Genomic DNA, 18,468 nt, shown 5'->3' on the forward strand with positions numbered 1-18,468 from the left:
TAAGACACACAAAGGAGAGAGAGACAGAGACAGAGGGATACGGAGATGCATGGCAAATCCTTTCTTTGGACATGGGGCGTTACCCAAATAGGTTTCCAAGGGAAGTTCTAATTGGTGAGTTTGGAGTAAGACTTTAGTTCCTTTGAAAAATGCTGTGGGTGAGAGAGGGTCCCCACTGAGTGCCTGCTGCCCAGTTCATGCTGGTGTGGGCATCAAAGGATCACGTCAAGTGGATTGCATCCAGCTCTCTGGAGGGGGTTGTATACAGTAGGTATCTTAGTCAACCATGTTGAGGAATGGGGAGGCTGAGAATTAAAAACCATCTCAAGGGTGACTAATCCTTGCTTGGGGTATAAAAAAAAGTTCAGTTTATATCAAAAATGAATCCTGCACCATAAAATTATAGGAATTGACTACAGACTAAATCATCAATTAGATGTTTTTTTTCTTCTGGATAGATACCTATTAATGGGATTGTGGGATCGAATGGAGGGTCTATATTTAGCTCTTTGAGGATTCTCCATACTTCTTTACAAAAAGGCTGCCCCCCCAAAACAACAAAAACAAAAAAAAATTTTTACCATAAGGACATTTGCTCTCAAATGTTTATAACAACTCAATTCACTATCTCCCAAAGATGTGGAAACAACTCAAGGGCACATAAACCCATGAATTGATTAATAAACTGTGGTGTGTGTATACCACAGAACACTTACTATTCAGCCATAAATGAAGATGGAGACTTCATATCTTTCCTATTTACCTGTGAGGATTTGGAGAACACCTTCTAAGTCAAGTATCACAAGAATGGAAAAGCAGGCACCCAACGTGCTCAGTATGAAACTAATAGATGAACCACTACACGTGAGAGAAAAACTTTTAAATTCAAGAAGTGGGGAGGTGGGAAGGGGGAGGTGAGCTCTCCTATCAGCTGTGAGGTAGGGATATATGGCTCACCTCCTGGGTGAAGGGCTCAGCTGCTACTTGGACTTTACCTAATTGTATGTACCTGATGGTACAATGTACAATGCAAACAATATAACCTAATTGCATGTACCCTTATATTAATCCAAAATAAAAATAGAAGAATGGGCAATTAGGAGCCCTTTGATGTCATTTTCCAGAGAAATTTCCCTGGAGTTGCGAGGTCTGAAGACAGATTAAGGTAGACAGAGGTATGACTAGGAGGTTAGAAAATGTGGACAAAAAAATGTAGATTACTCTGTAAAGAAAACTATCCATGATGTTTAGGAAAGAGGGCAATAGTTTGAAAAGACAACAGCTAAAAACTGATCATCAAATGTGAGAACTGGTGATAACTGGCAAGATCTCAAAACTAGGTCAACTTCCTTACTGCCTTTGGGATAATTTTGAATTGATGAGTCCCAGACTTTTTCCTATGAAGCTTTTCTAATACGGACCTTCCATTAAATGGAAATGAGTGTCATTCTAGCACAGCCTTATTGTTCTGCTCTCTATAAAGCTCAATAATAAAGCTTAGATAGTCGCAGAAAGAAGAGAAAGTTGTGGCTTTACATAAACTGTAAATCTTAAGTAAAATACTGGTATAAGTGTGAATTTGAAGAAGACCCCAAAGAAGAAACCGGAAGAAATGCCACTTAAAGAAAGAAAAATTTAATTTCCAAGTGTAGATATTTATTGAAAGTCTACTAAGTATAAGAGACTATATTAGATTTTGGCGATTTAAACTGAGATTGATCACCATTTTATTTCATCTAGAATTTACTATATTCTACTCTCTCCTCCATGGAACATTGGTTCCTCTTTATATGGCCATTTTTTTTCTCCTTCATCCTTGACCAATGACTTTCAAAAGATAAAGAGGAACCTAAATAGGACCAAGTCAAATATGTTAAAATCATACTGTAGTAAAACATTTAACAGTCCAGAACTGTGAGGGCCTTTGCTCTTACAGGTATTACCTTTAAAAATCTCTGAGATTTTGAACAATAATGTCTGGCTATTTTAGTTAGAATGATTAAATTCCAGGGCCTCAGATAAGAATCCTTTTACCTGGAGTTAAAACTTCTTTTACTTTATAGAGACACGTTTAGAATATTAAAAAAAGTTAACAATTTTATATTTTATGTAATAGTAGTTTATCCACCATGATAATTACTAGGAAGATTACATAGGGAACATAATTTTTTTTTTCTTTTTTTTTTGAGAGAGAGAGAAAAGTCATGGCCATGTACTTGGTCAAAAAATCGTAAAACAATAGAATATATAAGGTCTGACAATCAACTTCCGAATTTGCCACTAGGCACTTACATTTGCAGCCCTGTACAAACAGCTTGGTAATGTTTCCTAACGTTGGCATAGACGTACATATCGGTGTCTCACACCTGTGTTCATGTTGACATGTGGTGGTGTCTTGCTGAGTGGCATTCATTATTGTTGTGTTTTTGTTTGCCTTTGCAAGAATATCAGAGCTTGAATTAGAACAATGAGCAAACATTACATTTCTTGCTAAACATGGCAAGAGTTGAAGTGAAATAAAGGACATACTAGTCCAAGTTCGTGGGGATAATGCTATGAAGAAAATGACATTGTACATATGGATTAAACCTTTTGCTGAGAGGAAGGAAAGGGAGCATCAATGATGTACAGAGGTCAGAGAGGCCAGTAATGAACAAAACTGATGAAAACACTGCAAAAATTCATTGAATTGTACACCAAAGTCACCATCATTTCACTGTGAGAAGCATAGAAGACCAAGAAAAAAGCAATAGAGAAACAATTAGGAAAATATTAAATGAAAATCTTGGCATGATAAAGGTGTGTGCAAAAATAGTCCTAAAGGAGATCATTGAAGAACAAAAGCAAAGAAAAGTCAAAGTTTTCCAAGACCTTTTAGAGAGGCAAGACAGTGTTTTGGGCTGTGTTATAACTAGTTATGAAATAAGGGTGTACCAATACAACCCTGAAACAAAGCATCAAAGTCCACAGTGAATGTCAGCCAGTTCTCCATAACCAAAAATGTTCTGTCTGTCCAAATAAAATTTCAAAGTGATATCGCTAACCTATTTTGAAATTAGACAGTTTGCTTATTATGAGTTTGTACCAACTGGACAGTTAACCAAATTTCCTATTTGGAAGTACTGAAAAGGCTGTGTGGAAGAGTTAAACAAAAAACAACCTGAACTTTTCACCAGCAACTCATGGCTTTTGCATCACAACAAGGCACCAACTCACAGGGCACCGTCTGTGAGGGAGTTTTTACCCAGTAAACAAATAACTGTACTGGAACACCCTCCCTACTCACCTGATCGGCCCCCAGTGACATTTTCCTTTACCTGAAGATAAAGGAAATATTGAAAGGAAGACATTTTGATGATGTTCAGGACAACAAGGATAATATGAGCTCTGATGGCCCTTCTAGAAAAAAGGTTCCAAAATCGCTTTCAAGGATGGACTAGGTGCCGGCATCAGGGCAGAGCTTCCCAGAAGGTGTATCTTGAAGGTGACTGTAGTGATATTCAGCAATGAGATGTGTAGCAGTTTCTCTATGTTGAGTTTGTGAACTCTACTGTTAGACATTGCATACCAAGCAAAATCTTAATGAGATCATGCATTTAAAATTCAAATCACAGTTTTTGGCACAAAAGAAATACTTGGTGTTTTCTGAAGCTTAATTTGAAATAAATGATCAATAAACATTTGTTGAAAAATTTAGCATTTCTATCATGTAATTGAGTCCTAATTATGAATGTGTAAATTCCCTAATGCCTATTGGTAAATATATCTTCCAAATTTTTATTTTTATTTTTTGGTGGTATAAATACAGTCCAATTCAATAATTACTGGTATTTAATACCTCTGATGTATCTACCACTTATATATACCCCTGGTCTATCACAATGGTAAATAAAGTAGATTCAATCTGTGACTTCACATTGCTTTATGTAATGCAAGATTTTGAAGTGGGTTTACCAATTTTGGGGGGTTTGGGAGTAGAGGAAGCATGTGTAATATGATTTGATATATGTTTTTCTAGCTCTGTTTATAAGAGGACACCTGTCTTAGCCCACAGGCCAGGGACATAAGATATTTTCCCCAATGTGACTTGAAAAATCATAAAAATAATAAATGCATTCTCCTCATATAAATAAAATCATATAATTCTACTCTATTATACCTTGCTCTCAATGGTTAAATATGTCCTTGAATTTTAAAACAAACTAAATAAAGCCTACAGTTCAGTGATGACTCTGTATGGTTTCATTAAAACTTACATTTTGACAGTTTCTCAGAAGACCAACACTTCATAATTAATGAATGTTCAGCCAAAAGGTTGACCTTCTTAGTGACTGAATAAGTGCAAACTTACTAAGAGAAAAAATTGCTTTTGACTATTTATTGAAGCCTCAGAGCCATTATCTTTTAGAATGAAAGTAAGTTCTGGAACATACCTAAGAAATTGGCTCTATATGGTAACATTTGAAAGTCCTTTTTATAATAAAAATTGGTGCTATCTACTTTATTTTATGCTATATTTAAAATAAGAGAAATTGTGAAAAGCTTCATCTAGTTCAATCCCTTGTGGCCTTCCTGAGATTGAACTCCCAGGCGTGTAAAGCCTAAGATACCCAGCTCTTGTTATAAATGGCTCTGGCATTCATTTCCAATCTGAACTTTCAGAGCCTCTGCTAACAGATTGCTTCCTAATATCTGGGATTGAGTCAGTTCATTTACTTAAAGGTTAGCATTAATGAGATCAAGGTCACAGGAGCAGCCTGGAGGGAATAAATGTTGAAGTCAAACAGACCTGAATTTGAATTCCAGTTCTATCCCTCACCAGCTGAGTGATCTCAAACATGTTATCTAGTCTCTTGGAAGCTCAGTTTCTTCCTCTTTAAAATGGGAGAGTAGCACCTGTCTTTCGTGTTTTGACATGAAACCGATTAAACTTTAAATACCATTGATACACTAGGTTTAGGACCTGATACATAATATTCCTTCAACAAATGTTAGTTGTGATTTTATTATTTTGTATTAGAAATACAACTCATTGTACAGATTGTGTATTCTACTTTATTTTGTAATCGTCTTATAATTTAAATAGATTTAGGGGATACAAGTATTTTTTTTGTTACATGGTTGAACCGCATCATGAGAAATACAGTCGTTTAATATACCTGTCACCTGAATAGTGTTCATGGTACCAACAGGTAATCTCTCACCCCGCATCCCCCTTCTGCTCTCCCCCAACTGAGTCTCTAGCGCCTGTATGACCGTGTATGATCACACATACCCATTGCTTATCTCCCACTTTCAAAAGCATGTGGTATTGGGGGGTTTTGTTGTTGTCATTCCTGGGTGACTTCACTTAGAATAATGGACTCCAATTTCTTCCAAGTTGCTGCAAAAGACATTATTGTATTCTTGTTGGTGGCTGAGTAGTATTATCGTATGTATGTATATGTGTTTATGTGTACGTACACATGCATTTTTTAGTCTACTCCTCTGTTATTAGGCACTTAGGTTGGTTCCACATATTTGCAGTTGTGAATTGTGCTGCAACAAACATGAGTGCAGGTGATATTTTTATGAAGTAGTAAGAACTTCCTTTCCTTTGGAAAGACTGACAGTAGTGGGACTGACAGTAGTGGGACTGATGATGGTAGCTATACTCTATTTCTTTGAAAAATCTCCATACTGTTTTCCATAGAGGTTTCACTAATTTACATTCCCACAAAGAGTGTATAAATATTCCCTTCTCACTGTATCAATGCCAGCACCTGTTGTTCTTTGACTTTTTGATAATGACCATTCTGAAAGAGATAAGGAATATCTCACTGTGCTTTTAATTTGCATTTCCCAAATGATTAGTGATATTGATCATATTCTCATGTGTTTGTTGGTCATTTGTTTCTCTCCTTTTGAGTAATGTCTGTTCATGTCTTTTGTCCACCTTTTAACGAGGTTATTTGTTTTTGTTTTTCTTGCTGATCTGAGTTCCTTATAAATGCAGGATGTTATTAAACCTTTGTCAGTTTGTAGCTTGCAAATATTTTTTCCCATCCAGTAAGTCGTCTGTTTCCTCTGTGGATTATGTCTTTTGCTGTGCAGACAGATTTTAGTTTAATTAAGTCTCATTTATTTAATTTTGTTTTTGTTGTATTTGCTTTTGAGGTCTTAGCCATAAATTCTTTACCTAGGCCAATGTCAAGCAAATTCTCCCTACGTTTCCTTCTATTATTTTTATGGTGTTAGGTCTTATATTTAAGACTGTAATCCATCCTGAGTGAATTTTTGTGTAAGTGAGAAATAGGAATCTAATTCATTCTTCTACATGAAGGTACTCAATTTTCCAGGGACCATTTACTAAGTAGGGTGTCCTTTCCCCATTGTAAACTTTCGTCTATTTTGTAAAATATCTGCTGGTTGTGGGTATTTGGTTTTGTTTCTGGGTTCCTGTTCTGTTCCACTGGTCTGTGTGTCTACTTTTTACACCAACAGTACCATGCTATTTGGGTTACTATTGCCTTATAGTATAATTCGAAGTCAGGCAATGTGATGACACCATCTTTTTCCTTTTTTTTTTTTTAGAATTATTTGGCTTTCTGTTCTCTTTTTTGGTTCTATATCAATTTTAGAATTGTTTTTTTCTGATTTTATAAAAAATTATATTTATATTTTGATAAGAATTGCATTGAATCTGCAGAATCAACAGTATTGATTCTTCCACTCCATAAACGTGGGATGCTTTTCCATTTGCTGATGTCGTCTATAATTTTTTAAACTATAGTTTGCTTTGTATAAATCTTCTAACTCTTTTGTTAAATATATTCTTAGGGTTTTTTTTTTTTGGGGGGGGTGGGCAGCTATTACACATAAGATTGAGTCCTTGATTTGATTCTCAGTTTGGTTGTTATTACCATATAAAAATGCTACTAGTTTTTTATGTTAATTTTGTAACCTGGACTTTACTGAATTAATTTATCAATTCTTTAGGGTTTTCTAGGTTTAAGATCATATTATTAGCAAGCAAGTGTAGTTTTACTTTCTCTTGTCTAATTTGGATGCCCTTTGTTTCTTTCTCCCGCCTGATTGTCCTGGCCAGGACTTCCACTGCTGTGTTAAATAGGAGTGATGCAAGTGAGAGTCCTTGCCTTGTTTCAGCTCGTAGGGCAAATGATTTCAACTTTACCCCATTAAATTGAAACTTGAATTGTTGTCGTAAGAGAGCTTCTCAGCCCCTGAGCTTATTTCCAGATCTTCTAAGCCAGTTCACAGACCCAAATCCCTAAGTGAGCAGGAGACCAGGTTCTTTACAGAAGGACCTGCGTCACTTCCAGATCCACATACTGTGTAAGAAAGGGAAAATGAGAACTTTCTGGAATTACTGGACCCTAGCTTTAAACTAATGCTAACCCAACATTTACATGTCCAAACTAAACTACTAATCTATCCTTCTCCTCCACAAATCTGCTTTGCCTTTGTCTTTTTTTTTGAGTTGATCCTCCCCCAAATCAGCACCCTTCCATTTGCTCAGTCTAAAAGCTGGGGATAATCTTTGACGTGTCTCCTTCTCTCATTCCACATCTTATCCATCAGCAACATCTGTTGACTGCATGGAATACATCCCGATTTGGAGCACTCTCTCCTGTTTCACACCTACCATGCTGGTCCATGTCACTGTCATCCTCTCACCTGGATTACTGGAATAGATTCTAATAACACGTCTCCCCTCTTCTAACCATACCCCCATAGTCTATTCTCAACACAACAGCTAGATCAATCCTTTTAAAACATGTCACCTGACACTTCTCTGCCTGAAACCCTGAAAAAGGCGCCTAATTCACGTGTGGAAAAAATTATTCATCAAGGGCAACTCAACATTATGATCCTTATCTTCCCAAGAAGTTGCAAAACAAAATAATCTACATAACCAACTTTGCTAAACCTAGTCATTATCTTCCCTTAGTTTTCCCCATATATATGCCCTCCCCCAATTTGCTTTTCCTAGAAGCTCAAAGTCCTTTTCCATTGTCTTATTACTTCTCTACAAAATTTATAATACATTTTTTGTCAATATACTATTATTTATAATACATTTTTATCAAGATACTATTGAGATATAAACTCAATTTCTAACCATCACTTAGAATTACTCATCATTGAGTATTCCCAAGTGTGTGTGCTATGTACACATTAATAGACTTCTGTTTTATTCAGGTTCATCTGTCTTTTGTTGCTTAGATTTGCAGGGCCATAGCTACTGAACCTAGAATGAGTAAATGAAAAATCATTATTTTCCACCCCTACAATTTCCAGATTATGGTTTTCCATGAAGACAATTGGCTGTTTATGGCAGTGTTTTCACTTGCTCAGTAATTCATTCATTTATTTAACTAATGTTTAATGAATGACTACTATTTGCATGATAACCTGACAGGGTAAAATTATGAAGATGAATTCACCATCCACTTTTTCCTTAAAGCGTTTTCTCCTTTGTACAGAAGACAAAGCATGTGTGTAAATAGAAAAATGACCTAAGTTACATGAATGAGAGTTACATGAGATCTAAGAGGAGGGAAGATTTCATTTCAGCCAGGCAGATGGCAATGAAGGAAGGGAAATCAAGAAAATCTGGGAGGAGCTGGCAAGATTTAGCCGGAGTTTAAACACCTATATATTGGACAGAAGGGAATTCTGGCTAAAGAAATGGTACTATATATGAATACAGTTTCAAAAAAAGCAAGAAACTTGATACAATTTGAATGTACAATTCGTTTTATGAAAGAGACAAATGGGAAATGTATTATGAAAATGAGACTATCAGACTGAAGGGACCCTGGATATCCTACTAAGAGATTGTGGTCTTTATTTTCTAGGCCAGTGGTTCTCAACCTGTGGGTCGTGATCCCTTTTTAACAATGAAAATACATTGAAGCATTAGAAAGGTTGAGAACCACTGTTCTAAGCAAAAGCAAAATATTGGGTGTTTTGGATAAAAGAGATGAAAGAAGATTGTGCTTCAGGATGATTCCTGATGATATGGACAAGGGGAGCATGAACTGAATTTTGATGGGCAGAGGCACCCAGTGAAGTCTCTAACCAAGAGCTCTCTCTTTTTCTCCCAGGCTGCTGATGTACTGTTGCAACATGGAGCTAATGTCAACATGCAGGATGCAGTTTTCTTTACTCCACTGCACATCTCAGCATTCTACGGGCATGAACAGGTAGGTCTGGGGGGCCACTTAAGTGTGCCAGGCTTTTGTTGAACTGCCCTACCTTTGGAGAAAGCACATTTAAGATATCTTTTGAATTATTTTCACCATATTCTCATCAACTCCCTCCTTGGGGAGCTTGTAGATCCATGTAAGTATTACAGCTGCCATACACTTCATTTTTACTGACTATCTTAGTGCACAACGGAGAGAGCAGAGCGCTCTGGTGAGTGTGTGGCTGCAGGAATCGGTCAGCGTGGCTGTGAAAACTTCCTAGCTTTGTGACCATGGGCAGGCTATGCAACCCCTCTGATTTTCATTTCTTCATCTGTAAAATGGGAGAAACTATTGATAGTTCCCATAGCATGGGCTGCTGTTAGGATGAAATCTATTGTTTAGCAAATGCTCAGTAAAGGTCGCTGTTTATGCCAGTAACAGTAACAATAAAACAACTCATAAAGGTTCTATAAAAAACAAATGCTGAATGTGTTTTCATTATATAATTAATTTTAAATATATAATTATTTAACTGGAACATTTTTATAAAGTTCAATATTCTGTAATAAAGGAAAAGTATGTAGAGAATCTAAGTTTTTGAAGTATTTTCATTTGATATATAATTTTGTTTAAAATTAATCAGTTTCCACGCAAGTAAGCTCATACAACAGGCAAGCATTATGCTAAAACCCTTATTTTGTTTTTCTAATTTTGCCCAACTCTAAATTAGCTGTTATTTTCTCCCGCTTACCAGTGATACACACATGAAGATCAGTAATATCATGTAGCTAATAAATAGAAGAGCTGGAATATGTATTCAGAAATGTCTTATCCCCAAGCCCATATTTATTTCGTTAAACCAAATGCCTCATCTTATTCCTCTTTAATTAGCGAGACAAACCATGACGTCTTTGCACTTTGTCTAAGTGGAGAAGCCAGAATTCTAGGCACCACATTCTAACCCCAAAGTCCTTTGATTTCAAACGTAACATATTGAAAGAAAAAAATTGTCTGTGTTACTTGCCCTTTGGCTATTCTCAAAGATCTGAAGAGAATCAAATAAAACAGAAATACCGATGTAATTGGAAACCTAAGCTCACCTGTCCTATGCCTGCCTCCATGTTTGCTCTTGCTCATTTTCTCACTCCAGCGTCATTCCACTTAGGAAGTAGAATTATACTATTTTTACCTGGCTGGAGCTCATGCCATGGAACCACCTGAGGGTCTCGAGTTGAAAATCAAACTTACTTGTTCCCCTCCGCTATTCCAGTCACTGTGCCTTTATTTCTGTGCTAGCTGACATATGCTCAGACGCTCTCAGACCTGTGAAGCGTGACCCTAGGTAGGAAAGAGTGCTTATATTATTGATGTGTTGCCCAGAGTGCCCTAGAGAGCTAGGCACTGAAAATGCTTTTGAAAGCATAAGCCCCAAAGCACAGGAGATGGGAAAATTCCACACTCTTCTGCCTTCAGGCACAAACAGGATATGTACAACGCATGTTATTTGTAGAGTCATCCTCTTTGGCGATTAACCCCATCACTCAGCAGAAACATAAAGAGCCTCTATGCGTGTTGGATGAAGAACTAAATTGTTTACTTTCCCTGAAAATATAGTCACAATCTTATAAAATTATGCTAAAATGTGGATGGTCCTTTTATGATAAGGGACTCACTTTCTGTGTGTGAAGGAAGCACATAAGTAATTTATGGAAGCTATTGTCATTTGCTAAAATATGCTGACAAGGGGAATGGTATATTCGATATATGAATGTGCCTAATGTGCCATGTTCCCTGCCATTTGTTTATTTAGTTATTTTTAAGTAGGAGAGTAGATGTTTTGTACCCAGAGCAATATTTCCCAGGTATGTCATAATAGTGCTTAATAGACAATCGATTTCAGAGATAGTTTAAATCTGTCTACTATAAAGTCACATAATCAGAATTTATGGAGTCTGTGTAAGTGGAAATATCTGCTTAGGAGTGCAAGGTTCTTGAGAGTAAACTTCTGCTGTTCTTGTTTCTCCTGAATTAAGTGTTGATCTGCCCATTAGCCAATGTGGTGCTACCACTTTACTAACAGTTACTGAGTGGGAGGCCCTTTTCTAAGTGCTTTACACGTAATGACTTATTTAATCCTACAATAACTCTACGAGGTAGAGCTATTATTATTACCATCTTAGCAAGGAAGAAAATGAATTACCAAAAGGTTAAATAATTTGTTCAAGGTGACATAGCTAGTAAGCAGAGCCTGATTCCAACCTTTTGCTTTTGTCTCCTGTACTCTTTAGGAAATCAAATTCCCCATATCCCATCTGGCTGATATTTTGCCTGGAATTCCTATAAAATATCTATCATATTCCTAAAGGGTTTCTACCCAAGACATATTTGTTTGATCACTCATAGGAAGTAAAAATAATTTTGGAGCTTGAATTCACTGTTGTGTTGAGACCTGCGGTCAGGACAAATGAAGGGAGTCCTCCTCTAACCATCATTTTAATCACTCAGCGGCATCCTAACATACCTCTTAGGATCAGTGGGGTGACGTTTGAAGTTCTCAGGTTAGGCATCATCAAGTTTAGAGAAATTATGTGGAAAGTTCCTGAGTATATATGTAAGTGAGTTGAAGGAATCCCATAAATTACTGGAAATAATACTAGGAAGACTTCTAAGTGCTCATCACTTCATCCCCCTCTATCCCTTTGGATGTGAGGCTCAGCTAATCAGGGAAGTGCCAGAGCTACTGCAGCCATCTCCCATTCACTCGCACATTCAGAAAAGGACTGCCAACTCCAGTAGAAAAATGACCACTGGTGGCTGATGTTGGGAACAGCCATGAAAATCAAAAATCAAGTAAATGATTGCTGGGTCAGGACATAGGAAACTTTGGGAAAAGTGTTCAGAGAAGATTATGTGTGACTTTAGATAGAATTATTTATGTATAATACAGACCTACGTTATGAAATTGATAAGAGAGTTGGTATAAAAGAAAGGAAAGGCAAAAGTAGGTTTTCAAAGCCAAAACATGTATAGATAATTTTTTTTATAACTTTTTCAAAGCTCCCTCATCTCTCATCTAGTCTTCACAATAATGCTGAAACAGAAATGGTGAACAATATTATTTTATCTCACCAATAAAAATGAAAAATAACATAAATAACATTAACCAAACATATATGACAGCCATTGTACTATGCACTTCATCAAGTTATTATTTTATTTGATCTTCACAAAAAAACATGAGTTAAATCACATAATATGATTCCCCACTAAAAATATGAAGAAACTTAAGTTTATAGAGGTTAACTAATAATTTTCTCAAGGCCATGCTGCTGATAGAAATCAGATTCTAGAATCAAACCTAGTCCTATCTCACTCTGGATCTTAATTCTTAATCAGTATACTATATATAGCCCTTCAAAGTAAAATATTGATCACTGATTATAAGTTCAGTGGCAGGCACATTGGTTACACAGGCAAAGCTGTCATTCCAATGCTACCCATTTATCCCATACATTTCTCCTTGCTTGAAGACTTGTGGTTTTGTTCCATTGTTCAGCCTTCTTCTAGAAGTTGTACTTTGAAAATGTCTCCACATCCCCAGCCCCTGTGTATTAGACCTTGACTAGTTGAAGCCACTCACAGTAATTCCTTCTCCCTGCCCAAGGACTGCTTTAGAAAGCTGCAAATGACCTAGTCCAGGCCAAAGAGATATGGGAGGATGATTTCTAGAGATAGTTTAGGAAGGAGTTCCTACATTTAGAAACAAACAAAATAACAAATAGTACTTTTCCCAAAAGTTAGAAGTAGTCCTTTACTCTGTGGACTTTGGTTTGAAATGCCTGGAGCAGCTGCTTCCATCTTGCTACCATGAGGAAAATTATCTTACTGAGCATGACAGAACAGAATAATGGAGAGGACTTGAGTTCTGAGAATGTTATTAGTCTATTGTATTAGTAAACCCTGAAATCTCTCCAGTTTTAGACTTCTTGTTAGGTTACATATCAATAGTTCCTTATTGGTTAGACCCATTGAAATTATGATGGTCTGTTATTTTCAGATGAAAATAACCTGAAAGCAGGCCACTTAAATAAATGTTCTTCTATACTGCTAAAAGCTTCATATTATTGTTTGCCTTTTTATGCTAATTTCAAATGAATGGATTCATTAGGTGACCCGCCTTCTCTTGAAATTCGGTGCTGATGTAAATGTCAGTGGTGAAGTTGGAGATAGGCCCCTCCACCTGGCATCTGCAAAAGGATTCTTTACTATTGCAAAACTCTTGATGGAAGAAGGCAACAAAGCGGATGGTAAGATTGCATACTGAAAAGACCTTTGCTATCGTGTGCTGTATGTGTACTCTTTGCTAATACTTCCCTTACTTACTAAAGGATAATCTTCAAGTTGATTAATTCTGTGGTGATGTACTAATTTGGTACACGAGTTATAATTTATTATTTTTGATGTATTTATCTAACCTGTGAGTGAATCCTTCTTTATGTACATTAGCTCAATTCCAGGGGTCCTCAAACTTTTTAAACAGGGGGCCAGTTCACTGTCCCTCAGACCGTTGGAGAGCCAGACTATAGTTAAAAAAAAAAAAAAACTATGAACAAATTCCTATGCATACTTGCACATATCTTATTTTGAAGTAAAAAAACAAAATGGGAGCAAATACAATCACACAGCCTCATGTGGCCCGTGGGCCGTAGTTTGAGGACCTCTGCTACATTTGGTGCTTTAGTGAGCATAAGAAATTTTCTTAGATAAGTAGTTCTAGATGTTGTTATTCATTAATATTTATCTTTAAATTAAGATATAATTTCCAAATAGCAAATTCTTAAATCTTAAGTATACAGCCTGATGAATATTTTTATACATATGTTCCATATAAAAACCACCCAAGTCAAAATTTGTAATATTTCATCACTCTGGAATGCTCCTTCCGGCCCCATTTCAGTCAACAGCCTTTGCCATCAAAGAGAATCAGTATTCTGGCTTCTGTTGGCATAGATTGGTTTTGTTTGTTTTTGAAGTTCACAAAATTTTGTGACTGGCATCTTTTTCTAACAAGATGATTTTAGCATTGTTTGCTCTTGTATAATACTGTTGATTGCATGGATATACTGAAATTTGTATGTCCATTCTCCCCCAATGGACACTTCAATATTTCCAGTGTTGCTCTATTAATAAATATAATTCCCAGCAGCATTCTCACTCAAGTCTTTTGGTGGACATTTCTCTTATGTGTGTATATATGAGTGAAATTGCTGGATCAAAGGGTAATACACATATTTAACTTTTTTGGGATTTTCCGGTTTTCCAAAGTAATGTGAAAGCAACATAAGAGAGTTTCAGTTGCTCCCACAGCATCCCCAACATTTGATAATGTATTACTATATTTTTAAATAGAGTGTCATCAATTTAGAAAAAAAAAAGCTTTAAGATACATGGAAAGACTTTAAAATCCATTAATAAAATATAATTTCCCATACATTTTTAAATTATAGAATGAATTTTGGGAAGTTTGTTTAAAAATAGAATATAGAAAAATTTCATTCTTCCACTTTTCTTCAAAAACTTTATTTTTTGACACATATTCACTCAGAGTTACAACTTGCCATTAAATTTTCTCAGGCATATCCAACATTCTTCCGTTGACCCCCAAGAGACCTAATTAAAAGTCCAGCTGTAAGAGCTGCTGGCCTTTGTAGCAGAAACAATACACATTTCCAAAAGGACATGGTTGTCAAATCTCTGGAACTACCAGTTCCTTGGTCCAAAATTCACACTGATATTTAGTTAATAAAGCTAATCAATGTTTTCATCTGCTCATAAGGAGAATACAAAGGATCCTAGAGACAGCTGTGACAAGAGGCTAGGGCAATTTCCAGTTTCCAAGTCAGAAAGAGGGGCTGCTTTACTTTGTAAAATCTCAGAAACACAGTTTGCATTGTTTCCTATAAGCCAAGGTGCAATGACTCATGTGTCTCTTTTCTGGCATTATTATAAACAACCCGTGCTGTCAGGGTGTAAGGAACTCAGCTCCTTGCACTTTATTTAAGCAGTCTCTTTTTTTTTTTTTATTGTTGGAGATTCATTGAGGGTACAATAAGGCAGGTTACACTGATTGCATTTGTAAGGTAAAGTCCCTCTTGCAATCGTGTCTTGCCCCCAAAAGGTATGGAACACACCAAGGCCCCACCCCCTCCCTCTCTCTGCTCTTCCTTTCTCTACCCCTCCCTTAGTTTAAAATAGATAGAGGTGCACGTGTGTAAACCACCAAACACATAATTGTGTTTCTGAAACCGCCTCGCTTTTCCAAGGGGTCAGGAAACCACATCACTTTTCTTTTCATTATTGATGCCAACCTTAGCTTTTTATTTCTGTGCACTACTCCAAAGCTCTGTAGTGTCAAAATGAGTGTCATTTATGATCAGCATGTCTCTAGGATCAAAAGATTCCTCTGCAAGAAGCATTGAAATGTGTCCTACTTCCATATCCCCTTACCAGCATCAGAGGATATAATTTTTAATATTTTCTTTCTGACTCACATGAGTTCTTCATGCCTCCTACTCAATCATTTAAAAAAAATCAAGAGACAGCATGAGTCATATTTTTAAGTATTTTTATTTCCTTCTAGTACATGCTTGATATTTAAGTCCCATTTGCGCTTCAACCATTTGCAAAATATAAACCAGAAGATCTGCTTTGCTGACAAACTCCGCACAGGCCTTGTTAGCAGTTAGTTCCCTTATTTCTGAATGCGACTAAGGCTGTAGATGATTTATTTTAGATGTAGACCCCGCCTGTGGTAAATGGACATAAGGGGAGGATTAAATGAATGAGCCCCAAAGGAGTACAATTACAGTATGTTTCCATGGTAACAGAATGTCAGAAATGAAAATAAATTCAGGTGACGGAATTACCCAAATTGTAATTCTGAAGGCAGTCTTTCCACTTTAGGGTGTTTGGGAGGCTGACCTATTCAGTCAGATATGTTTTAAGTCTCTGGTCTCTTCTTTGTTATCTCTTAGGACAATGAAAAGGGAGAAATGTATTGAACGAGATTGAACAGGTTAAAATATTGCTGGACCACATAAGAAAAAATAGCAATCCAGTCCTCAAAATATATAATTTGATAGTGTTAAAAATGGAAAGTTTAAATTCAGAATTTATTAATTTTATCACCTGTTTCTTTAATGCTATAATTCTTTTAAATAACACTATCTTTTAACATGAATGTGGACCTTACGGAAACCCACAAAAATTTCCTACAGCCTGCCAAGTCACCGGAAGTGTTTTAATTGTTAAAATGCATCTTGTTGAAGCTACTGCACAGATTTGTCATTGAAAGTTATTTAAGACATGTTTGGGAGTTATTTTAAAGATCCCTGCGATCTTCTGACATTACTCAGTTAGCCTGGAAATTTTTATTTTATAATTAAGGTCAGTAATAGAAATACAGAAACAACAGCATCCTCCCACTCACCCATTCATCCGATCTTTCTTTCAAAGACATTACTGAACACTCACTCTTTTCAAAGTAGATGACGAGGCACTAAATATTTTTCTAATAATCTAAATGTATCTCTTTGTTTGAAATTCTCTTTTGTAAGTCTCTCAGTAAGAAATTAAGTCAGAGCAAATAGAATATTTTTCATGCCTTCAATTTTCCTAAAATAAGATATAATAATATACATTATTTTATCTTTGAAAATTGGTCCCAAAAACTACGCAGATCACAATGACTGAAATAAAAACAGGGATATACACTAAACTCTTCTTCTGATCCCAGAAGTCTTTTGGCTTGTCCCTTCCATTGCTATTTGTGTCTTTTTTGGTGGGGGTAATGCCTAGGCCACTGCAGGTAATTCACCCAGGAGATAACCTATCCTGAAGTTCACTGATTCAATTGGAGAAGAATAGTGTTGGGTGGGGCCCTAGATGACCAAAGGCAAGTTATTAATTAATGACTATTGCTCTGCATGCTGCTTTATGATTTACCTTCTGAAACTTAAGATCTCCACTGTGACTTTATCTATGCCCCAGACTCCCAACAATTCTCCAGCATTGACATGTGGCATTGACTTTTCCTGGCTTAAAAAAGAATAGGAACAAAGGGGAAGTTTTACAAAAAGGGAGATAATCAAAAGAACCAGGCACATTCTTCTGAATGGAGGGTGTCTTTCTGAGCTGCTGATTAATATAAAAGATTCAAAGATTTATTTTTCATTTTTCATTAACAGCCTTGAGAGGAGAAACTTAATGACTTTATTAAAGATTTTCCTTTGGCTTAAAATCATGAAGCACAAAAAATGAGAATGGGTATCTACAGACACAACAACTACAGGTCCGAAATCCACATTCCCTGGTTGCTAAATGATGATTAGTGAATTTTTCCTATTCTTCATCATTTAAAAAAAAAAAAAAAACTGTTCCTTTCCTTCAGTTCTTTTTGTTCTACAGAGGATTTCTATGATATGTGTGTGTGTGTGAGAATGACTAGGGTTTATTAATGTCTACTATTTTCCATTTTGAATAAAGTACCCTGTACAGAATGGCAAATGGCCATAAAACAAATGGCTGTAGAGCACTTCATCCAATTATTTTAGTTTAAAAATCGAGTTAAAGTCAGATTCAAAATTAATCAGTTTGGCTTTCAGTTGTTATTACTTTATGTTTATAATTAGTGACTATTAACCACATTATAAGAAATTTGAGGGTATGGAATCTATGCATTTATAGATTATTGGTCTTAGGACTTAGGAAATGTGTAAAATGGAAATTAGTAAAAAGGTAGAGTAACTTTAAAAAAATGTCTAATATGTGTTTGGTCTCGTGCTACCACTGGAAATCGCTTTGCCATTATATCTCCTTTAATCCTTTCAGCATCCTTGTGACAATGGTGTTATTATGTCCACTGTCAATGAAAAGACATCAGGACCTCCAACATTAGCTTAGTGTCTAGAGTCTATAGTCTCATTTCACAAATCGTTTCAGTCAAGTCATCTTACTTTCAAGAATTGGAAACTAACTCTTGCTAATGTAAGAATAAAAGAAATATATCAGAGGACATCAATTAGCACACAGAATCTTCCTCACAACGGTTTAGAAAGCCAGGTTTAGAATACTCACGACGAGGAACAACATCCAATGTGATGGCCTGGGTGTGGTTCCCGGAAGACGTGCTGTTTCCCTGCTGGGAACATGTCCGCGCCGTGCTTCTGCTGCCCATAGCACCGAGTCTGTGGCTGGAATTGCTACCACTGGAAAT

The 18,468-nt window shown here is 36.3% G+C and overlaps 1 protein-coding gene across 1 annotated transcript in view; it reads left to right on the top strand.

Annotated features, from left to right (window-relative positions):
- The window catches only part of TNNI3K (TNNI3 interacting kinase), a 251,733-nt gene that overhangs the window by 68,750 nt on the left and 164,515 nt on the right, over positions 1-18,468 (top strand). The window contains exons 5-6 of the mRNA XM_053591701.1: positions 9,111-9,209; positions 13,363-13,501. Coding sequence (XP_053447676.1) covers positions 9,111-9,209; positions 13,363-13,501 — 238 coding nt within the window. The remainder of the gene's footprint in view (positions 1-9,110; positions 9,210-13,362; positions 13,502-18,468) is intronic.

Source organism: Nycticebus coucang, chromosome 5 (genome assembly GCF_027406575.1).
Source record: "Nycticebus coucang isolate mNycCou1 chromosome 5, mNycCou1.pri, whole genome shotgun sequence".
In the NCBI taxonomy this organism is placed as follows: domain Eukaryota; kingdom Metazoa; phylum Chordata; class Mammalia; order Primates; family Lorisidae; genus Nycticebus; species Nycticebus coucang.